This window comes from Mus caroli, chromosome 3 (assembly GCF_900094665.2).
Source record: "Mus caroli chromosome 3, CAROLI_EIJ_v1.1, whole genome shotgun sequence".
Taxonomy (NCBI): domain Eukaryota; kingdom Metazoa; phylum Chordata; class Mammalia; order Rodentia; family Muridae; genus Mus; species Mus caroli.
The window spans coordinates 45,130,702-45,151,287 of record NC_034572.1 but is presented as its reverse complement, the minus strand read 5'-3'; the positions used below and the strand labels follow the sequence as shown (position 1 = coordinate 45,151,287).

At 46.1% G+C, this 20,586-nt stretch overlaps 1 protein-coding gene across 1 annotated transcript; it reads right to left on the bottom strand.

The window, feature by feature from the left end:
- Positions 1-5,416: 5,416 nt before the first annotated feature.
- Positions 5,417-18,624, bottom strand: Rab33b (RAB33B, member RAS oncogene family). Its single transcript, XM_029475487.1, has 3 exons — positions 18,470-18,624; positions 18,002-18,269; positions 5,417-9,520 (listed from the first exon to the last, which is right to left on the bottom strand). Exons 2-3 carry the CDS (start codon positions 18,248-18,250, stop codon positions 9,080-9,082), a joined length of 690 nt encoding a protein of 229 aa, XP_029331347.1. The 5' UTR covers positions 18,251-18,269; positions 18,470-18,624; the 3' UTR covers positions 5,417-9,079.
- Positions 18,625-20,586: the final 1,962 nt, after the last annotated feature.

The window sequence follows — 20,586 nt, the reverse complement described above, 5'->3', positions numbered from 1 at the left end:
AAAAAAAAAAAAAAAAAAAAAAAAAGAATGGATAAAGAAAATGTGATATATAGACATGGAATTTTATTAAACCATAAAGTGCTCAGCTCTAAATGGGACCTCCAGTTGGCACTCAGGGATCATCTCAGAAAAGGTGGTGGAAAGGGTGTAAGAGCCAGCACTACAGGAGGGCTACTTCAAGACAGTGGTTTCCAGACATGACAGGGGTGTGACGCATATGACCTGACACCAGCCGTGACTGCACGCACAAGACCCGGACAAGGTCAAGCCAGTGAAAGTTCCAGCAAAGTCCTACCCAGAGCTGAGCTATTGGCAATTGAGGGTTGCTGGGATGGGAGAGTTGGTTTTCTCTGCATGTGGCCCCTGGGTGGCCCAAGCACACATTGGCAGCCATAACTGGACTTGGTGGAGAGAAGGTTCAGCAGTTAAGAGCCCTTGCTGCTCTTTCAGAGGACCTGGGTTCAGCTCCCAACATGGACACCCTGGCTCACAAAAGTAAGGACACCAGGGTTGAAGGGGAAAGTGGCAGAAAGGATACAATAAATAACTAAAGGGCAAATGTGGAGCTATAGAGATGGCTCACTGGCTGCTCCTCCAGAGGACCCAGGGTTCAATTCCTAGCACCCACACGGCAGTTAACAACTATCTGTAACTACAGTTTCAGGTGTGCCAATGCATTTTTTTTGGAATTCCTGGGTATCTGGGAATACATGATGCACACACATACAGGCAAGGCAAAACACTCATGCAGAGAGAGAGAGAGAGAGAGGGAGAGAGAGAGAGACAGAGACAGAGACAGAGACAGATGATTGATTGAGATAGTGACAGATAATTGACAGATAGCTGATAGATAAATAGATGATTGATGATAGATGATAGATAGATAGATAGATAGATAGATAGATAGATAGATAGATAGATGGCAATTGATTGACAGATAGCTGATAGATACTTTTTTGAAATGAAATGGCATTTACTGGACAGCGTGTGGAACTGAGGACAGTATGTTGAATAGAATAAGCCAGACTCAGAAAGACAAATGTTGTGGATTTGGTTTATTGCTTATGTTAATTAGGTTCCCAAATTACATGGGAATTCCTACATCTTTGAGTAAGACGCTACAGGTTTCTAATTGGTAAATTAAGTTGCCAGCAGCCAATGACTGGGCAGGGAGACAGAGGTGAGACTTTAGATTTCTGGGGCAAGGAAACCACAGAAAGAAGAAGTTTTTAGAATCTCCATGCCCGGGGAAGCAGGAAGATTAGACTTGGCAGCTGTGGAGAGAAAGCACACAGCCATGTAAGAGCCTGGGAAGAAAGGCCCCAGGGGCCCCTCCCCCCGTTGGGTCTAGAGCAGCAAAGATGGAATAGAGATTTTATTAAATAATAATCCAGGAGTATTGAAGGGGAGGCGGTAGCAACGTGGAGGTTTGGTAGTGATCCAACCATTGAGCTACTTAGTGCATATTACAAATAAGGTCGTGTGTGTGTGTGTGTGTGTGTGTGTGTGTGTGTGCCTTTCATTTGAGAATCCACAACACTGGAGCAGTAGCTAGAAGCACACATGAAGCCACCAGTGGAGAGTTTAAAATGGATTACTTACTACCGCTTCACAAATATCGCATGTCTTCTCCCACATGAGGATCCTAGGGTTGTGTGTGTGTGTGTGTGTGTGTGTATTAAAATATATGTAGTTCAGGAAACCAAAAGGGACTGAAACAGGAAAAGAAGAACCATAAGGGTGTTGGAAGGAAAAGGAGAGAGAGAAATGAGATCCATGTGACAAGGGGACAAAAGAGGGACAACTGGCAGAGAGAAAGGGGACCAGCAAGGAGGTAGCAGGGGGTGTAAATGAGAGCAGTGTACACAAGAAAGTGTCACGATGAATCAATCCATCACTTCAGAAGGTAACCTAAAAAACAATTTTAAAGAGAAATAAGTATAAGATCCAGCAAGGTAGCATATGTCTTGGTGTAAGTGCATTCTCTGCCAGAAGTACAGCCTAGCTTTCTACATCCCAAGGCTTTTAGTTGCTCTGGCACGACAGAGGACACTGTGAGCAGTAACTGCCCATGATCCCATGCAAAAAATTTAAAAGGCCAGACCTCTCATTCCAGACAGAGCTTACCCACATAAGGCAGAGGAAGCTGTTACGACTGCTGCTCAGAGTGACTTTTGTACCTCCTTAGAAGTGACACTAGGACATGCAGATGCATCCTGAGCCACTTGCTTTAGGAGTTTTCCAGCTATAGTACAGCAAGGCCACCTACCTTGAAGCTGCCACGCAGAGAGAGTACGAACAACAGGAAAGACCAACCTTAAGCTGCCCCACCTCAGCTGCCCAACCCTTCCCAGCCACCCCTCAGATGACATTGTCCTGGACACCCAAAACAGAAGAGCCTAGCTGAACGGCTTGCTATCCCTCGCCCACCACAACTGAGGGATAATATACTTGTTTTATCAACTCGGCTTCAGGGAAATCTGCTAGGCAACAATAGATATGACATGTATATTAAGTCATTTAATCGTACAATAATCCAAACAGTTACCGTCGGTCTCTTTTCTAAAGTGAGGATAAGCTGGGAGTGGTGGTGCCGCCCTTTGTCCCAGCACTTGGGAGGCAGAGGTAGGTGGGTCTCTGAGTTCCCAGCCAGCTTGGGCCACATATCGATACCCTGTCATTCAAAAGAAGATGAGGAGACTGGAGGCCGTTGATAGTCCTGTGGTTCAGCAGGTACTGAGCAAACCTGGCAACCTAAGCTCAAAGCCTGGAATTCATGAAGGTGGGAAGAGAAAACTTGGGCTGAGTCAGCTTCAAGGCTGTCCTCTGACCACCACATTGCTCCCAGTACACATACACACACACACATACACACACGCAGATCTTTAAATGAGATTAGAAATCACACAAATAAGGCCAAAGAGCTAGGTAGAGCTCCAGGCATCCAGGTAGACAGGAAACACAGGACAATCAGCCCAGTTCTGTGATCTCCAGTGGTCTCCAGGGTCACACCAGGCTGAGACCTGTATGACTCCTTAACAAGACTTACCAGGTTTGACAAATATTGACACGTTTAGGTGGAAGGACTGGAAAGGTGGACAAATATGTTTGTGTGTTTGCTGGCCTAGAGGATGCAGGTGGAGGAGGCTGAGTCTCTGCTTGGCACGGGCAAGGTGTGGCTTCTGTGTTCAGCACTCTAAAACTAAGTGACACAATAATTTCAAATACTGAATAGAGATTTTTCTCTACCCGTATACACGTGGAGCTGTTACCTGGCCGGTGCCTCATAATATTCAGTATAATAAAGTGTGGGCCAGTTGTGAGGGGTGCAGGTAGGGATGCAATAACAGGTGAACAGTCCTTTGGGCAGTGATGTACTTCAGTACTTCTGTAGCAGCTCTGGCGGCACAATGATGGCAGGTCCTGGATGCCACCAGTGCTGAGGAGAACAGTCCTGACAGAGGGCTCAGGTGGACATTTCTCTTGGGTGTTGCTGTTCTTGTACTTGTCACATCTATTTCTTTCCTGGATCTCCCTAGCGACTCTGCAAGTTACCCGAATCCACTAAGTCTTTCTGTTCTTTTTGTAATTTTGTGTATTTATTGTGTTGGGGTGCATGGTATTGAACCTTGGGCCTCAAGTACCCTAGCACTGCACAATACTATCAACCTTTTAGATCTGTATTCATTCATTCATTCATTCATTCATCCATTCCATTTTGAGACACCTCAAGCCAGGCTGGCCTCAGACCCATGGTTCGGTGAGGAGGGCCCTCACATGCTGATCCTCCTGCCTCTACCTCCTGGGATTGTAAATATGCAGTACGTTCTGCCAGGGTCTCAGTTACAGCTTTGTCTTTTAGGCTATTACAGTAAGTCGACTGTCACCATGACCTCATTCACACATACCTTCCATTGCCACAGACTTCCCAGCCTAAGTGTGACATTGCTACTATGCACCAAGGTCTCATTTGTTACCCGTGGACAGTAAACTCCACGTTTCTGTGAGGCAGTCCCAGCTACTTCTTTTCTACCCTCTACCCACAAATCCTTTCTCTCCTGAAATCCAAAATACTGCCTTTGTTTATTTAAGATGACGGCCTTGGGCAAGTACCTGCGGGCCAGGCCAATCACAATCCATTCTAGAAATAATCACTTAGGCCTGACAATCAGGTCATTTTCCTCGCTGTGGTTGCAACAGCCAACATCAGAAACGGTCAGTGACCGAATGTTCCTCGCTACTGAGCCAGAGAGAACTGCAGTTGTTTGAGGGACAATGAGGACATTCAGTGTGGGGCTCAGTCAGCAAGAGAAGAGCCTCAGCTCCCCTGAATCCAAGGAGACGAGCCAGAGAGGAGTCAGGTTCCTACAGTAAACTCCTGACTTGCTCTTTACCTTTTTTTTCTTCTTTTTTAATTTTTATTTTTGAGTTACGAGGGTCTCAGGTAGTCTAGGCTGGCCTTGAACTCACTAGGTAGTCAAAGATGCCACTAGATCCTGATCATCCTGACCCTGCCTCCAGAGTGCTGGGATTACAGAGAGACCCTACAGATGCCTGGTTGGTATGGTGCTGGGACTCTAACCTAGGGCTTTGAGCACACTAGGCAAGCATTCTGCCTACTACATCCCAGGTCTGGTTTAGCCTGTTTGATACATGTACCTGACAGTCCTAAGCCATACTGAATCTAGCTCCTCTTGGGCCATTAGCCCAGCCCTTCTTTCCCTTGACTCAGAGAATACCTCACATGGACCTCAGAATGTCATCCAGACATCCTTGCTGTAGTGATGCTTTCACGCGGCTCCACTCTGAGGACCCTCCTCTGGTGTCTGCTTATCCAACCAATCACAGCTTCTCATTGCAACAGAACTCCTACTTACCTATGGTGGTGTGCTTTCTGAAAATATCCTGTGCCTGCAAAGAGACTGAACTTTTGCTGGACCTTGAAGCCAAGTTAATAATATGCCTGGAGGTTATTTAAACTTCACCTGCTGTCCTACTGTGTGCTCAGCCTGTTTAACTTGCCTGTAAGGGAACAATGTCACCAATCTTAATGTTTTGAGTTTTCCATACAATCAGCTTTACAATGTAAATCAAATGCATATTTACTTTCTTTTTCTTTTTTTATTGGACATTTTCTTTATTTACATTTCAAATGTTATACCCTTTCCCAGTTTCCCCCCTTCCCAGGAACCTCCTATCCCATCCTCCCTCACCCTGCTTCTATGAGGATGTTCCTCCACCCACTGACCCAAACCCACCTCCCCGCCCTCTATTCCCCTACACTGGGGCATCTATTGAGGCTTCATAGAACCAAGGGCCTCTCCTCCCATTGATGCCTGACAAGGCCATCCTCTGCAACATATGCAGCAGGAGCCATGTTTACTCCTTTGTTGATGGCTTAACCCCTGGGAGCTCTGGGGGTGGGGGTGGGTCTAGTCAGTTGATATTTTTGTTCTTCCTATGGGGTTGCAAACCCCCATATTTACTCTTAAAATTGTGCACCTCTCCATGAGCCAAATCAGCGTGTGCATGCATGAGTGCATGCAGGTATGCGTGGTAATCGTTTACTGAGAGCAGTCAACATGTCGAAGGCAATTTTAAAGTAAATAGCCACCATATATGCTGGAAACAACAGGTGCAGATAGGTTGATAAGGTATGAGGTTTGGAGCGCTCCTGTGGGTCACTTAAGGTCAGGAGTACCCTCCCTTGTAAACCAGTTAAAGAGTTCTGTAGAGAACATTTTCCCTCATTTTCCCATACCGTGTTTCCTGTGCTGGTCAATAAATACAGAGCAAAGCTCTCTGCTAGGAACAAGCACAACACACAGGCAACACAGGGCAAGCAACGGGGGCCGATCAGACTCAGACAACATATGGGCTACAGACAGGCCAGAAATTACAACCTACAGATGAAAGACACACAGAGAGAAATGAAGCAGTCAAAGTTGGGCTCTCTTGGTCAACCTACTCCAAGAGAAGTATGATTTATTCCTTAAATTCCTTAATGTGACATCCGCGCATTTACCTCATTTGGGGTGTGTGTGTGTGTGTCATGTGCAGGTGCCTGTGAGGCCCAGAAGAGGGCACCAGATCACCCAAAGCTGTAGTTACACGTGGCTGTGAGGCACCCAAAATAGGTGCTGGGAACTTAACTTAGATCCTCTAGAAGAACAAGCACTACTAACCACTGAGCCATTTCTCCAGCCCCTTACCTACATTTTAAGCTCTTCAAAGACAGTTCCATTTGTTTATACAATTCCACAGCCTACAACCACTGGGGGGCACACAGTAGGAAACATTGGACAGACAAGATTATTTCAATAAACCAAGTAAATTAAAGTAGCACGTGGCAGTTCTAGCAAATCTAGGACATGGCCAACCGAGGATCCAGAGGACCCAAGTTAAGATCCCAGCACCCATGTCGGGTGTCTCCTGGTGATCTGATGTCCTCTTCTGAGCTCCACAAGCTCCCTCCTACATACATGTCTGAAGGACAGGGCCAGTTGGTGAATATCTGATTAAGACAGCTATCTCTGGATGCAAGTTAGAGTAACTTAGATAACACAAACTGACTAACAGCTACCTCTGCACTATCCAGCAGGGTCTAGATGCAGTCTTGTACCTGATGCACACTCTTCCTTCTCCATCTCTAGTTACCTGTGCTCACTCAGCTAAGTCCACACCAGCCATTTTTAGCGCATGCGCTGTCTGCACTGAGTATTCTTGAGAATCCCTTAGGTTTTAGTCATCTGTATCAACTTCAATGGTTGTGAATCCCTAATCCAAAAACTCTCAATCCAAAATCTGAAAGGTTTTGAATTGACTAAATATCAGATTTTGGATTTTCAAATGAATGAACTGTAGGCCGTACATATTTTCTGAAAACCACAGCAGACAGGAAGAAGTACGTTCTTTAATTTTATATTCAACCCAGAAAACAAAAGAAAGAAGCGCTTCCTGGTGGCAAAGATGATTTACTGTACGTTATGGGAGAAGGGTTAAGGGTGGCGCTGTTTCACAGCAAAACTACCATCCTTGTTGGGAGAACATCAAAGAGCCGTACATTGTCAACCAACCACAACAGACGCCAGAGGAGTTTGCTTTGCTGTTCACAAATTAAGATTTTTTTTCCTAAAACATCTGACACTTCCAATTAAATGTCAGCCAAAATAAAATCACAGATGTACAAAATGTGCGATTTGTGCTTAAAAAAGTAACAAGATGTCACCTCACCATCATTTTGAAAGTAATTTCAACAGTCTATAAAGTGCTTTATAAGCCCAAGCGCCTTGGACCACATCTAAAGGGGTTGTCCTTGCTCACCTTGGTTGTATCTTTTTCAAATAAAAAACTAAAACTAAAGTGGTAGGTCGTTACAAATGAGATACAAATACGTTTTGATTAATAAATACTAAAATGAAAAAATTATGCTTTTCACAGAATTGTAAGAATGCTCATTAAGAAAAGTTACATTAAAAAGAAAAATGACTAATTAACAGTTCTGTACTGAAACAGTCCAGAAGAAAACCACAGAGGCGCTTAAAGAACAGATCAGCTCTTTCCCCCGTGTACAGAGTGCGGAAGAACACTGACCAGATGTTCCTCCGTACAAACATCTGCAGCCACCCGTCACCACCGCCATTTTGTGTCACCAGGAAAACAGTTCACAAGTCAGCATTCATTTAGAAGACAGTCTTTAATCTTTAATTGTAGCATGATTAAGAAAGATGTATTGGGCTAGTCCTGGTGACAGAAGCCTTTAATTCCCCACAGCTGGAGGAAGAGGCAGGTCGGTATCTGTAAGTCTGAGGCCACCCCTGTCCCAGGCCAGTCAGGCCCACAAAGAGAGACCTTCTATTAAAAAAAAAGAGAAAAGAAGGAAGCAAAGAAAGATCTTTCTAACTACCAAGAAAGCCAACCTGGGTCCTAGTCTTCATTTCATTGTATTTACTGAATTAATATTTAAATTGTACAATCATCCCTTACGTTACTTTCACTTAGTTTATTAAACAGAACAAGTTTGCGTTCATAACTGAACTGTCCAGTTGCGACCTTCAGAATAATGAAACAAGAATCTGAAACTAGGTTGGATTATGTTTGTTTCCCACATTATGAAAATATTTAAGTAAAACATTGTTTTGGCTTCATTTCCTCTAATATTGGCAAGAGTTGCAAGCTGTCACAAAGAGGATGGATGTGCGGACTTAGGCTGAGCACAGCTTACACACCACTCTGCTAAGACCTTCATATGTAAATGTGCTATTTCCTTTGTGCAAAGTTTTAAACTCAAACTACAAGTACTTAGAGCAAAAAAAAAAAAAATCTTTCTAAACCATTTCTTTCATCATTGAGGGACAGGTAAGATATTTTTCAATATTTAACTCATTTTTTTATACCAAGGAATAGTTTGCTTTACCAATTTTTATACCAAGGCCATAAAATTCACGCATTTAAAAACCTCATCCAACAATACTATTACAGGAACATACAGAACATACAGAACCCCAGCCAAATGGATGCTGACTGAAATCAGCTCCGAGTCACCCAACTGACTGGGAACAGAGGACAAGGGGCACCAGAATATTTGATATTTTGATTAAATGTCATGGCTAAAGTAAACTCCTGTTACAACTGCTTGCTTTCTTTTGATTAGTTTTTAGTGCTTAAGGACAGAGTAATTAAAGCACCCTATTAGCTTGGGGCTCGCTCCAGCTCTGCTCTGCATATGTGCACTACCCGCACGACTTCTGCAGCTCCAGGGACACAGAGAGGAACAGGACCAACCATTTAAGGTCCATCACGCTCACTCAAAGCTGCTGCTTCTGGCTGGAGCTGGAAAGATGGCCCCGGTAGTCTTGCCTTTGCTTCATTTTCAATCCCCACTGTAAAGCGGCCTTTTCCATGTGCTGTCTCAGTGACAAACTTGATTAAGAGGATGCAAAATACAAAAGGCATCGTAACAACGATAACAGCAGGATGATCTACTACAGTTAAGATTCACTCTTAGGAACTTAGTCACTGTCACACTTCACAAGCTTCTCTTCAGGTAAGTCAGACCCGCAAGGGCCACGCCTATGACTCAGCACCAGCAAGTCACCGCAGGCTTGGTCTCAGGTTTCAGGCTAATTCTGTTATCAGGCAGCTGGCTAAGCATCAATGGCTTGTGGCTCTTTAGCTTATGAGCTAACGTCATGAATATAGCTTCTACGTGGTCATTATCATTGGGGTTTTTAGCAGAGGTCTCAAACAAAGGCATACTGTGTGTGTCAGCAAACTTCTGTGCCAAGTCTGTGGGCACCTGAATGGCGCTTCTCAAGTCACATTTATTTCCCACCAGAATGCGAGGTATGTCGTTTGCCAGCAAGTGCTGTTTGCATTCCTCTATCCAAGCCGGCAGGCTGTGGAAGCTGGCCATGTTGGTCATGTCATACACAAAGACGACGGCATGCACATTCCTGTAGTAGTGCTGGACCATGCTCTTCCTGAACCGCTCCTGCCCTGCCGTGTCCCACAACTGGATCTAGAGGAAAACAGAAAGCAAAGTCGACAAGCTCAGTCCAGTGGCACAAACAGAGCAACTCAGACACTGTTCCTGCCCGTGACACCTCTCGGCTCTCTCGCCTGTCTTTACCTGCAGGGTCTATGCTTCATAATCCTAGTCTAGTCACAATGTGACTACTAAATACAGATTATAAATCTGAACAGGTATGGGCTTTAAAAATGTTTTTAAAAATCACTGGAGGAAAAAGGATACAACACACAAAACCCATTTAGAATACCCATGGCCTAGTGCTCTGAAAGGCCCATGCTGAGTCAAATGTACTGGAATTAAAAGCGGTTTTAGTTTTTTTATCCTGTGTGCACACAGGTGCACACACGCCAATGCTGAATGCATGCAGGTCAGAGATCAGCTCAGGAGTTGGTTGTCCCCTGACCTGTGGGATGCAGCAATCAAGTACCTTTGACCTCTGGGCCTTCCTTCCATGGAGCCCTCAGTTTAGACTTTTAAACCTGCCAGTTCTTTAAATCCAAATTCCTTTATTTTATCTTTTTTTTTTTTTTTTAAAGGTAGAGTCTTACTGTATAGTCCTCAGTGGCCCGGAACACTCTCTATAGACCAGGGTAGCCTCACACTCCCCGATTCAGCTGCCTCTGCCTCCTGAGTTCTAAGGTTAGAAGCATACACCACCATGCCCGGCATCTTCATTGTCTTAGTAGACTTCCTGTTTCCTAACATGAGCCTAATTTTCTTGAAGGTAGAAATAAAAGGTATTATAAATCTTTCTCATATTTTCTTGGCACTTTGGGAGACCCAGCAGCAGAATTGGTGTCAATTACATGCAACCAGCTTTTCCAGGAAGAGGGCATCCCATGAAAGCTACACGAAGAAGGTACCGTGTTTGCTGGCAAATCTGAGGACTGAGTTCTGTCGCCAGCACTCACGGCAGGTGGTGTGCCAGTCACCCCTGTACCCCACCCCAGCAGTGGAGGTGTGAGGACAGGAGGGTCTCTGGAGTATGCAGGCCAGTCAGACTAACTGGACTGATCAGTTTCCAGTGAGAGACCCTGTCCCCAAAACTAAGGTAGAGAGTGACTGAGAAGAACTATAACCTCCACGCGCAGCTGCACACACAATCACAAACACACACAAGGACAGCAGTTAAAACATGTCCCGTGTCACAGCTCCGCCTGACAGCAGGCATTTATAGGAGTAAAACCACCCTCACAAGGAGAGCAGAGAGCAGAGTTAAACGTGAGCCTGGCATCATACCTCGGGAGCCGGCACAGAACTGCTACCTTGGGACTCACTTTTATAAAATGTCTTTTAAATTTAGAGAGGATGTCTTTTGAACCATGGGTGGGTCCTAGGAACTGACTCAGAATTTGTCAGATAAGATCCTAATGCACTCTCCTATCCTGGTGTGGCGGAGCACACCTTCCATCCAAGCAGAGGCTTGAGTTCCAGGACAGCCAGAACTACATAACAAGGACCTGTATCAAACATAGGTATATGAATCCTGTATTCAGGGCTGGCAAGACTGCTCAGGCGTGGAAAGGTGCTTGCTACCTTGCCTGACAACCTTAATTCAATCCCAGGACCCATGCTGTGGAAGGAGCAAACCACCTCCCGGAAGTCGTCCTTTGCATGCATGTGTGCACGAGTATGCACATGCCTGCGTGCACACGCGCGCGTACACACGTACACACACGTGTACACACACGTGTACACACACACACACAATACATGCAATTTAAATTAAAGCATCTCAAAATAAATACAGTTCAACGTTCCACCAAGCATATTGCTGTCAGTGATTCTGTTACTCCAGAGACAGGGGCAGGTGTATCAGGACTATCTGGAGTTTGAGACAAGCCTGTGCAACTGAGCAATACTGTTCTAAACTGTAAAGATTCAGAGGCTGGAGAGACAGCTCAGCAGATAAGAGCATTTGCTGCTCTTGTAGAGAGGGCTAGGATTTGGTTCACAACAGTCAGGAACTCTAGTTCCGGGAACCCAGCATCCTCTTCTGGGCACCAGGCACACACATGGTACATAAAATAAATGAAAACTTGCTTTAGAGGTGGACGCCTCACCTCACTCTCATGACCTCTGCTCCTGCATTATCACCTCTGGTCACTGTAACTTACCCCTGAGCCCTCTTCAACAAAAGCCAGTTAATGAAGCTTTGGCTTTACCCTCAACATTCACCTAGAGTTTTGTCCTTTGTCACCTTTCCTTTTTTTATATTTTTGGTTTTTCGAGACAGGGTTTCTCTGTGTAGCCCTGGCTGTCCTGGAACTCATTTAGACCAGGCTAGCCTCTGGCCTTGAACTCAGAAATCTGCCTGCCTCTGCCTCTGCCTCCCAAGTGCCCTGCCTTTGTCACCTTTCTTTTCATTTTTTTTTTTTAAATCATTTGAATTTGGGATTTCCAGGGTAACCTACCTCAAAACTGACTTGTTTGCACAACTTAACATTTGGGCCCTGAGCTCCTCCTGCATGGATTGGGAACTATCAGTTACCAGACTCAAAGCGGTCTTCCCTGACAGAAAGACAGATGTATAATACAATGAGATGATGGCTTGGTGGAGGCTAAGGGGGTTTACAAAGAAGGATGCAGGATGGGTGGGATTCTCAAGAAAGAGACATGGAATAACAATCTTGCAGGAAAATACAGGAGAGACATTTCTAGCCAGCAGTGGGAAACCAGCAAATGATTTGACTGGACTCTAAGATGCCTGAAAGAAGAGGGCAGTGTGCACCAGACAAAGGAAGGCTTGTGTTCACTGTTTTTAAATGAGAACTGGGCTGCTAACAAAGTTCAAAGCAGGTTTGGCTTTCCCCCAGTACTAAGGAAGAGAGCCATCATCCCGAACATGCCAGACAAGTACTCCATCACTGGGCTTAGACCTCCATCCCCTCAAGGACAGGCTTAAAGACAGAGTTTTAGCTAGGGTTTTGACGATGGGAGTAACAGGAGAAACTGCAGTGTGAAGCTAGCTGGATTGAGGAAGTAAAAGATAGAGATTACATCTGGATGACCTGGTAGACCCTGAACTTTATGTGATTTTCATTTACCATGAAATCTCATTCTTTCCTCCAACCACATGAAGCAGGGCTGGGGTGTAGCTTAGGGAGCAGAGCACTGGCCTGAGCAGCATGTATGGAAAAGCCTTGGGTTCCGCCCCAGCACAGAAAATGATACAAAAATTATTTAGATTGCATTAAAAAAAGAAGTAGAGGGCTGGATAGAAGACTCTGCAGTTAAGAGCACTGACTGCTCTTCCAGAGGTCCGGAGTTCAAATCCCAGCACCCACATGGTGGCTCACAACCATCTGTAATGGGATCCAATGCCCTCTTCTAGTGTGTCTGAAAGCAGCTACAGTGTATCCGTATAAATAAAAATAAATAAATAAATAAATAAATAATATTTTAAAAGTAGAGCATTTAGCCAGGCGGTGGTAGGGCACGCCTTTAATCCCAGCACTTGGGAGGCAGAGGCAGGCAGATTTCTGAGTTCGAGGACAGCCTGGTCTACAAAATGAGTTCCAGGACAGCCAGGGCTATACAAAGAAACCCTGTCTCGAAAAACCAAAAAAAAAAAAAGTAGAGCATTCAACTCTCACAGTTTGCTACTCCTTACACCATGTTATCATTCTTTGTGCTTAATAAAATATCTATTTTATCAATTATTACTCTTTGAATATTTGATCTAAGGAGAAACCATATCTTGATTGTTTCTCCATAGTTAAAATTACTATCTTGGGCTGGAGAGATGGCTCAGTGGTTAAGAGCACTGACTGCTCTTCCAAAGGTCCTGAGTTCAAATCCCAGCAACCACATGGTGGCTCGCAACCATCCGTAATGAGATCTGACGCTCTCTTCTGGAGTGTCTGAAGACAGCTACAGTGTATTTACATATAATAAATAAATAAATCTTTAAAAAAATTACTATCTTGTCTTTAACATAATGAACTCTCACTCTTTTGTCTATAGATACCAGCCCTGATATGTTTAAGTAGTGACGGCGGATCGATGATGAGATCTGGGTTAAATCTCAGAATATCAGGCTATACTCAGGTATCTGCCATGGCCAAATGACTGCTGAGAGGTGTGCAGCAAGACATCGGGAAGGGGCATATGGATAAGACCGGGAGAACCAATCTCAAAGTCAAATGATTTTTTATTTAAGGAATTAAGTTTTATTCAGCTGCCAACATTCTGTGAACAAGATTTTCTCTTGCATTTCTATGTATCTAGCACTCAGAAATCAACTAGCAAGCGCAGGCTTTGTGGGAGATCTGGTGTCTTTCTCTCCGTGTATGTTCAGACAGGCTCTCACTTAGCTGGCATGGGATTGAAGAAGACCCTTTTTGAGGCTACCAGACTGATGGCGGCCGTGGACACACAGCTCAACTGCCCAGTGGCATAGCCTGAGTTCTTTTCAGACAATTCCAAGAGTGCTAGGATTAGAGGTGTGCTACCATGCCTGGCTCTTTTGTTTTGTTCTGAGACAAAGAGGCTCTCAATGCACTAAGTAGTCAGGCTAGCCTTCAACTCAAGGTTATCCTCCTGCCTCAGACTCACATTATGTAGCTCTGGCAGGCCTATAACTCACATCCGTCTGCCTATCTACACTTCCTGAATGCTGAGAATAAAGGCATGCACCATCGGACCCTGCTTAGGAAAGATTTTACAGACTCTTTATATATATATATACACAGGGGTGGGAAGAGAGCTTAGACTTTCTATACACACAGTTCCATCAGCATAGACATGTCCTGGACTCCATCCCTAGCACTGCACAAACCAGGTGTGCCTGCCTGCAATCCCAGCGCCCAGGAGGGAAAGACAGGAGGTTCATGAGTGCAAGGTAGGGCTGGGGATATAAGTTCCACTTGCAGAGAGGGCCTGTCTCAAAAAATACAGCAGTAGAGAGCAATTGAGGGAGACATGTAACATCAACCTCTGGCCTCTACACACATGTGCATGAACGTGTACACACTCACACAAAAACGTACATAAACTCTGTGTGTGTGTGTCTGTGTGTGTGTGTGTCTTGTGTCTGAGACAGGGTCTCACTATTTGCTAGATGGCCTGGAACTTGCTGTGTAGACCAGGCTGACCTCAATCTCAGATCTCCCTGCCTCTGCTTCGTGAGTGTTGGGACTGAAGATGGACACCACCACACCCAGCCCTGGAACCATAGCCGTTATGTGAGATTTTTTGTTTTGTTTTGTTTTCAAAAAAAGAAAGTACATCCTTTATTCTAAGCCAGTGACTGACTTAAAAATCAGATCCTATGTGTAAGGGACTATTCCTACTACCCACTCGCCGCTGCTGCCGCCACCACCGTTTTTTTATTTAATGTAATTTTTTGGTTGTTCAAGAGAGGATTTCTGTATAGTCCTGGATGTCCTGGAATTCTGTTTGTCAGTGGTTCTCAACCTTCCTAATGCTGTGACCCTTAAATACATTTCCTCATGTTGTAGTGATCCCCAACCATAAAATATTCTCATTGCTACTTCTTAACCGTAATTTTGCTATTGTTATGCATTGTACTGTAAATAACTGTGTTTTCTGATGGCCTTAGTTGACCCCAGAGAAAGGGTCTCTCAACCCCAAATGGGGTTGCAACCCACAGGCAGAGAACCACTGCACTAGGAAGACCAGGCTGGCCTCAGACTCAGAGATCCACTTACCCCTGTCTCCTAAGTGCTGGGATTGAAGGCAGAGGCAGGTCGACTTCAGTGAGTTAGAACCCAGCTGTGGTGCAAAGAGGGTTCCAGGACAGCCAGGGCTGCATAGCACAGGAGGATGGTCTCTACATTTATTCAGTAATTAAAATATTCAGAAAAGCAAAAGCAAAGCAAAACAAAAAGCTAGACACAGCGTCCATACCCTTAGAGAATGGAGGCCAGACACAGCGCCCACACCCCTTAGAGAATGGAGGTTCATTTGGTTCACAGCTGTATAGGTAGGTAAGCCCTCCCACTAACCCATTAATCCATGAATGAGATTAATTCACTAATCTATGAACTAATCCCTTAGCCAGTCCACAGATTAGTGTAATTAATCTATGAAGGGATTAACCCATTCATAAGTCTGAAGGACCCAATCACCTCCCAAATGCCCCACCTCCAAGTCTCACTATTTAGGAGCTTGGAAAGTATATTCCCAACAAGTGAACTTGGGACACAAATTCATGCCATAGCATCACTGGCCCACACTTGCACCTGGGCTAACTGGGCAACTTTCCCCACAACTGCTGACCCCAAAAGACGCACACACCAGAAGCTTTCCCGCCTCCACAGGCTTCTACACTATACTGGCTGGGTTTGTGCCAACTTGGCACAAGCTAGAGTCATCAAAGAGAAGTTGAGAAAAATGCCTCCAAGAGACCCAGCTGTAAGGCATTTTCACACTTAGTGACCAATGGACGAGGGCCCAACCTATTGTGGGTGGTGCTGGTAGTCCTGGGAAGTACAGGGAGGCAAGATGGCCAAGACAGGGGAAGCAAGCCCGTAAGTAGCACCCACCCATGGTCTCTGCATCTGCTCCTGCCTCCAGGTTCCTGCCCTGTGTGAGTTCCTGTCCTGACTTCCTTCAGTGGTGAACAGCGTTGTAGAAGTGTAAACCAAGCCGGGCATGGTGGCGCATGCCTTTAATCTCAGCACTTGGGAGGCAGAGGCAGGCGGATTTCTGAGTTTGAGGCCAGCCTGGTCTACAAAGTGAGTTCCAGGACAGCCAGGGCTACACAGAGAAACCCTGTCTCAAAAAAAAAAAAAAGGAAAAAGAAAGAAGGAAGGAAAGTGCTTGCCAAGCTAAATTTGTACCCTCGGCACCTGTACAACTGCGATCCCAGCCCTGATCCTAGTCCTAGTCAGTCTCATGGAAGCAGTGCACTCCAGATTCATTGAGGAGACTACCTCAAAACAGTAAGCTAGAGAGCACCCGAGGAAGACTCCTGACATCAATCCCTAGAGCCTAGACTTACCTCACTCACATACACACATACTCATGCACACACATAAAATAAACACAAATTTAAAAGCAAAGGGGCCCAGAGAAGGGTTGATCTCTTAAATGAGATGATTTGCCCTTTATTGTTTCTGGGGTAAAAGTAAAACTATTTGAGAAAAGGGTGAGTCTAGAAATGGAAACATGACGCCTCAGGGAAGGAGGGGAGGAGGGGCAAATCAAACCTGTTCTGAGTAGACTGATGTAGGAGACTGCAAAGCAAAGCAGTTGCTTAAGGGGGTGGGTGGTCCCAGGTTTCATATGTGGGGAGGGGGCAGTTTGTAGTCTCTCTGGGGTTGTCCTGGGACTAACTACATACACCAGACTGCCTTGAACTCACAGAAATCCACTTGCCTCTATCTCCCAGAATACTAGAGGTAAAGACACGGGTGCTCCCCACACACACCTCAATTTCATGTTTTAAGGAGTAGTATTAAGTAATCCTTAGTAGTTTTGCAACAGTGTCGAGGTTTACAGCATCAGGAGGCCCCTGACTTGTCAAGGATCCTTATTCTGCGGTTGAGGAACCCAACCCTTCAGAATCCCAACCTGGCTGCCTTAGACTTCCTACTATGATTACAAAGTCTCAGTAGGTACTTGGGAGAGGGTCTGTTTTTGCAACAAGAGATATGATGTTGGCAAACCACCTAAGAACCATCACATATAAATGCCTTAATGAGAAAACAGATTTTTTCCCCCTAGATAAATTGGTTATCATACAGAAAACGCCTCAAAGGCAACAGGTTTTACTCCCACAATACTTAGCATCTGTGCAATGCTCAAAAGAATTCCTAGAAATAACGGAGGTTTTGTTGTTGTTGTTGTTTTTAAATTGGGGTGTTTGAGATTTGTTTGTTTGAGACAGGGTTTCTCTGTGTATCCTGTCTATCCAAGAGAGCCCTGGCTCTCCTGGAACTAATTAGACCACGCTGGCCTAAAAACACTGAAATCCTGATCTCTGTGACAGCTGCCTGCCTTTGCAGCACTCTGGAGTGCTGAGATTTAAGAAGTGTTCCCCCATGCCCGACTTATAACGGAGTTTTCTACGCTTGAAAATTTTCTGAGTTTCTTCTGGTCATACCCCGCCCCACCACCACCACGCAGATTCCCAGCCCAAAACTCTCACTCAAGCAATGGGGGTAGGAGTGTGTGTGTGTGTGGGGGGGGGGGGTGACCGCCCCCTACACCTCTGTCATTCAAAGTGTGGTCGGTCCACAGACTCATTGCATGTGCGTTATAGGGGAGCTTATCAAATCAGAACGTGCTTTTTTGAAAAACAAGTCCCAGGTAAACCTGATGTACATTAGAGGTGGAGGAACAATGCCTCAGAAGTTTGATATATACAAACACACTTTCCCACGCCATGGGGCGCACCGCACACTCCTGCCCAGACCCAGGGTGAGGTCCTGCCAAGACCTTGACACCTGCCAAGAAGGAGCGGCACTCCGCTGAGACAGCGTCCCCGCCCCACCGGCTCACCTTGATGCGCTCTCCATCAATATCCACGGCTCGCTCTCGGAAGTCCACCCCGATCGTGGCCTCGGTGCGGTCGGGGAAGCGGCCGGCGCAGAAGCGGTACGTCAGGCACGTCTTGCCCACGTTCGAGTCGCCGATCACTATGATCTTGAAAATGCGGGAGCGGGCGGGAGGCAAACACCCAGACGCCCCTGACACCGCACAGCTGGACGAGAAGCTGACCTCCAGCGACGACTCCATCTCCGAAGTCATCCTCCCGCCCCGCCCCGAGCTGAGCCGGAGCAGAGAAGCCGCGGGAATGACGCCACGCCAGCGACAGCGCTCCCTAGCAGTGACACACGACGCCCGGCTCCCCACAGCCCGCGGGCACCGCGGCGCGCGTGCGCGAGCTGCCCCTGCCCACCCAGGTGTGGCGCCCCGCTAAGGCCCCGGCGCGCGCGCAGTAGGCCTCCTCCAGCGGGTGCGGTGTACCTGGAAAGATGCGTCGGCGCTCCCTGACTGGACTGCGGCTCAGAAGGTCCGCCCGAGGGACCTCTATGTGCGGCGCTCCAGCCTTCCGACCGCCTCGCCACGTCCGAGGTTCCCGAGCTCCGGAGGAAGCAGCGCAGCCCCCGGGGGCGGGGAGAGAGAGAGAGAGAGAGAGACAGCGAAGAGGAAGGAGGCGCGGCCCGGCTGCGGTCTCGCGAGAGGCGGCGGCGCAGTGGCGTCGTGGCCGCCCGATCGCAGCCAGGGTTGGGGCTTGGAGCTGGGCTCTGAGCATCCCCTGTGCTCACCGCTTCCTCCGGGCCTCCGCGGAGCGGGGTGGAACGGCGTGGGCAGGAGGGTGAGAGGCTGCTCAGCTCCTGAGCCTGATCTTGGCCGTAGAGACTCTACGGCCTCTACCTCTGTCTTCCCGGTGCTGCGATAAAAAGTGTGCACTACCACGACCTGCTCAGTTTGTTTTGTAAAAGAGACAAATTGTTTTCGGCTGGTTTGAGCAACACAGGTCTTAAATCTCTGTGATTCTCTTCATCTCCATAGAGTTCCAGGACAGCCAGGTCTCCTTGAGACAGGATCTCTCAGTCAAACCCAGAGCTCATTTCATAGAGCTAGTCTTGGTAGCTAACTTGCTCTGGGGATTCTGTCTCCATCTTGCAAGGTAAGAATTACAGGAGGTCTTCCATGCCTGCTCAGCATTGCCTTAGGTTCTGGGGATCCAAATTTAGAACCGCTCACTTACCCTGAAAACACTTTAAGCAGCGAGCCATCTCTTTATTCCCTTCTTTCCCATCCAGCCCCCGCAACAGGATTTTCATATTGTAGCTAAAGCTGGCCTAGAACCTGTGTATCCAGGCTGGCTCTGAACTTGTGGGAATCCTGTCTCAGTCTCCTGAATACTCGGGTTACAGGTGTGAGCACTATGCCTGGCTGAATGTTTCCATTGGTTTAAAATGAAAACTAAGTACCACTTAAGCTGAATGTAATACCACAAGCCTATAATCTCAGTACTGAGAAGGCTGGAACAGTATGTTAGTGGGTACATGGAGACGTTTTGGAGTCAACTCTGAAGGACCTGACAGGTTAACTTTGTAAGTCAAGTTCCAGTGCCAGTTGATGAACTGTCAGTGAAACTCCTAGGTGAGAAGGAAAAGGCACCTTCTCAGAGAGGCAGAGGTCAGCGTGTATGCCCCATTCCCCAAGTGATGCCATGAGGCCAAGGTGATGTCTGTCCTATGTAAGTGGTAGCGTTACAGAAAATGCTCTGCAGGAAACTGGTATTTCATAAATGGTCTCTGAATCCATCCAGCTTCACCCAGAAGAGTGACGGTGCCTTTCTCATCCTGGAGACCAAACATCCCCCTAGAACAAGAAGAAAAAAAGATTTTTTATCAGGCAAAACACGATTGCTATACAAGTATCCCTAGAAAAGAGCCCAGGAAGAAAGCTGTTGATCCCTTTGCCTGAATTTACAGACATGAGACAAATGAGAATTAACCTCCATTAAATAATTTCACCATCTGTGTGCAGTGTTGGCAGCATTTTTCCTAGGAGGACTGATATTTCCCGCATTCTTTGAATGCTTAGTAATTGGGCTTACATCCCGGGCATTTTAAACATTTCATTTTGAGACTTAGATCCTATTGAAATTCCATTGAAAATGTAGAACTGCATGATATGATAGTACATGCTGAGGCAGGAGAATAATCATGATTCGTTCAGCCTGCCTGCTGCCATGATGATCATGGACTAACCCTCTGAAAATGTAAGCAAGTCCCCAATTAAATGCTTTTATTTCTAAGTTGTCTTGGTCATGGTGTTTCGCTATATCAATACAAGAGTAACTAAGACAGAGGCCTTCTTTCTCTCCCACTAAGGAAAAATGCTTATATTTAACACAATGAACATTCTTTCACTTGAGTGGAAAGGAGTGGGCATGGATGCTTGGATAGAATCTCTAAATCTCTTCAGTGCATAGCGCTTCTGTAAAGCGACTCAGTGTGCTATCAGGAAACACCTGGCCCTTGGGCTTTTTCTGCCTCCGTGGGAGACCTGAAGCATGAAGAAGTGATACAAGGAACTGTACTGTTTATAAACATTTTGGTGTTGCA

Bases quoted from the DNA above. Each gene is read 5' to 3' on its own strand.
- Rab33b (XM_029475487.1), bottom strand. From the start codon at position 18,250: ATGACTTCGGAGATGGAGTCGTCGCTGGAGGTCAGCTTCTCGTCCAGC. The intron at 9,521-18,001 runs GTGAGCCGGTGG...GTTTTCCTCTAG, and splicing joins TTGATGGAGAGCGCATCAAG to ATCCAGTTGTGGGACACGGC.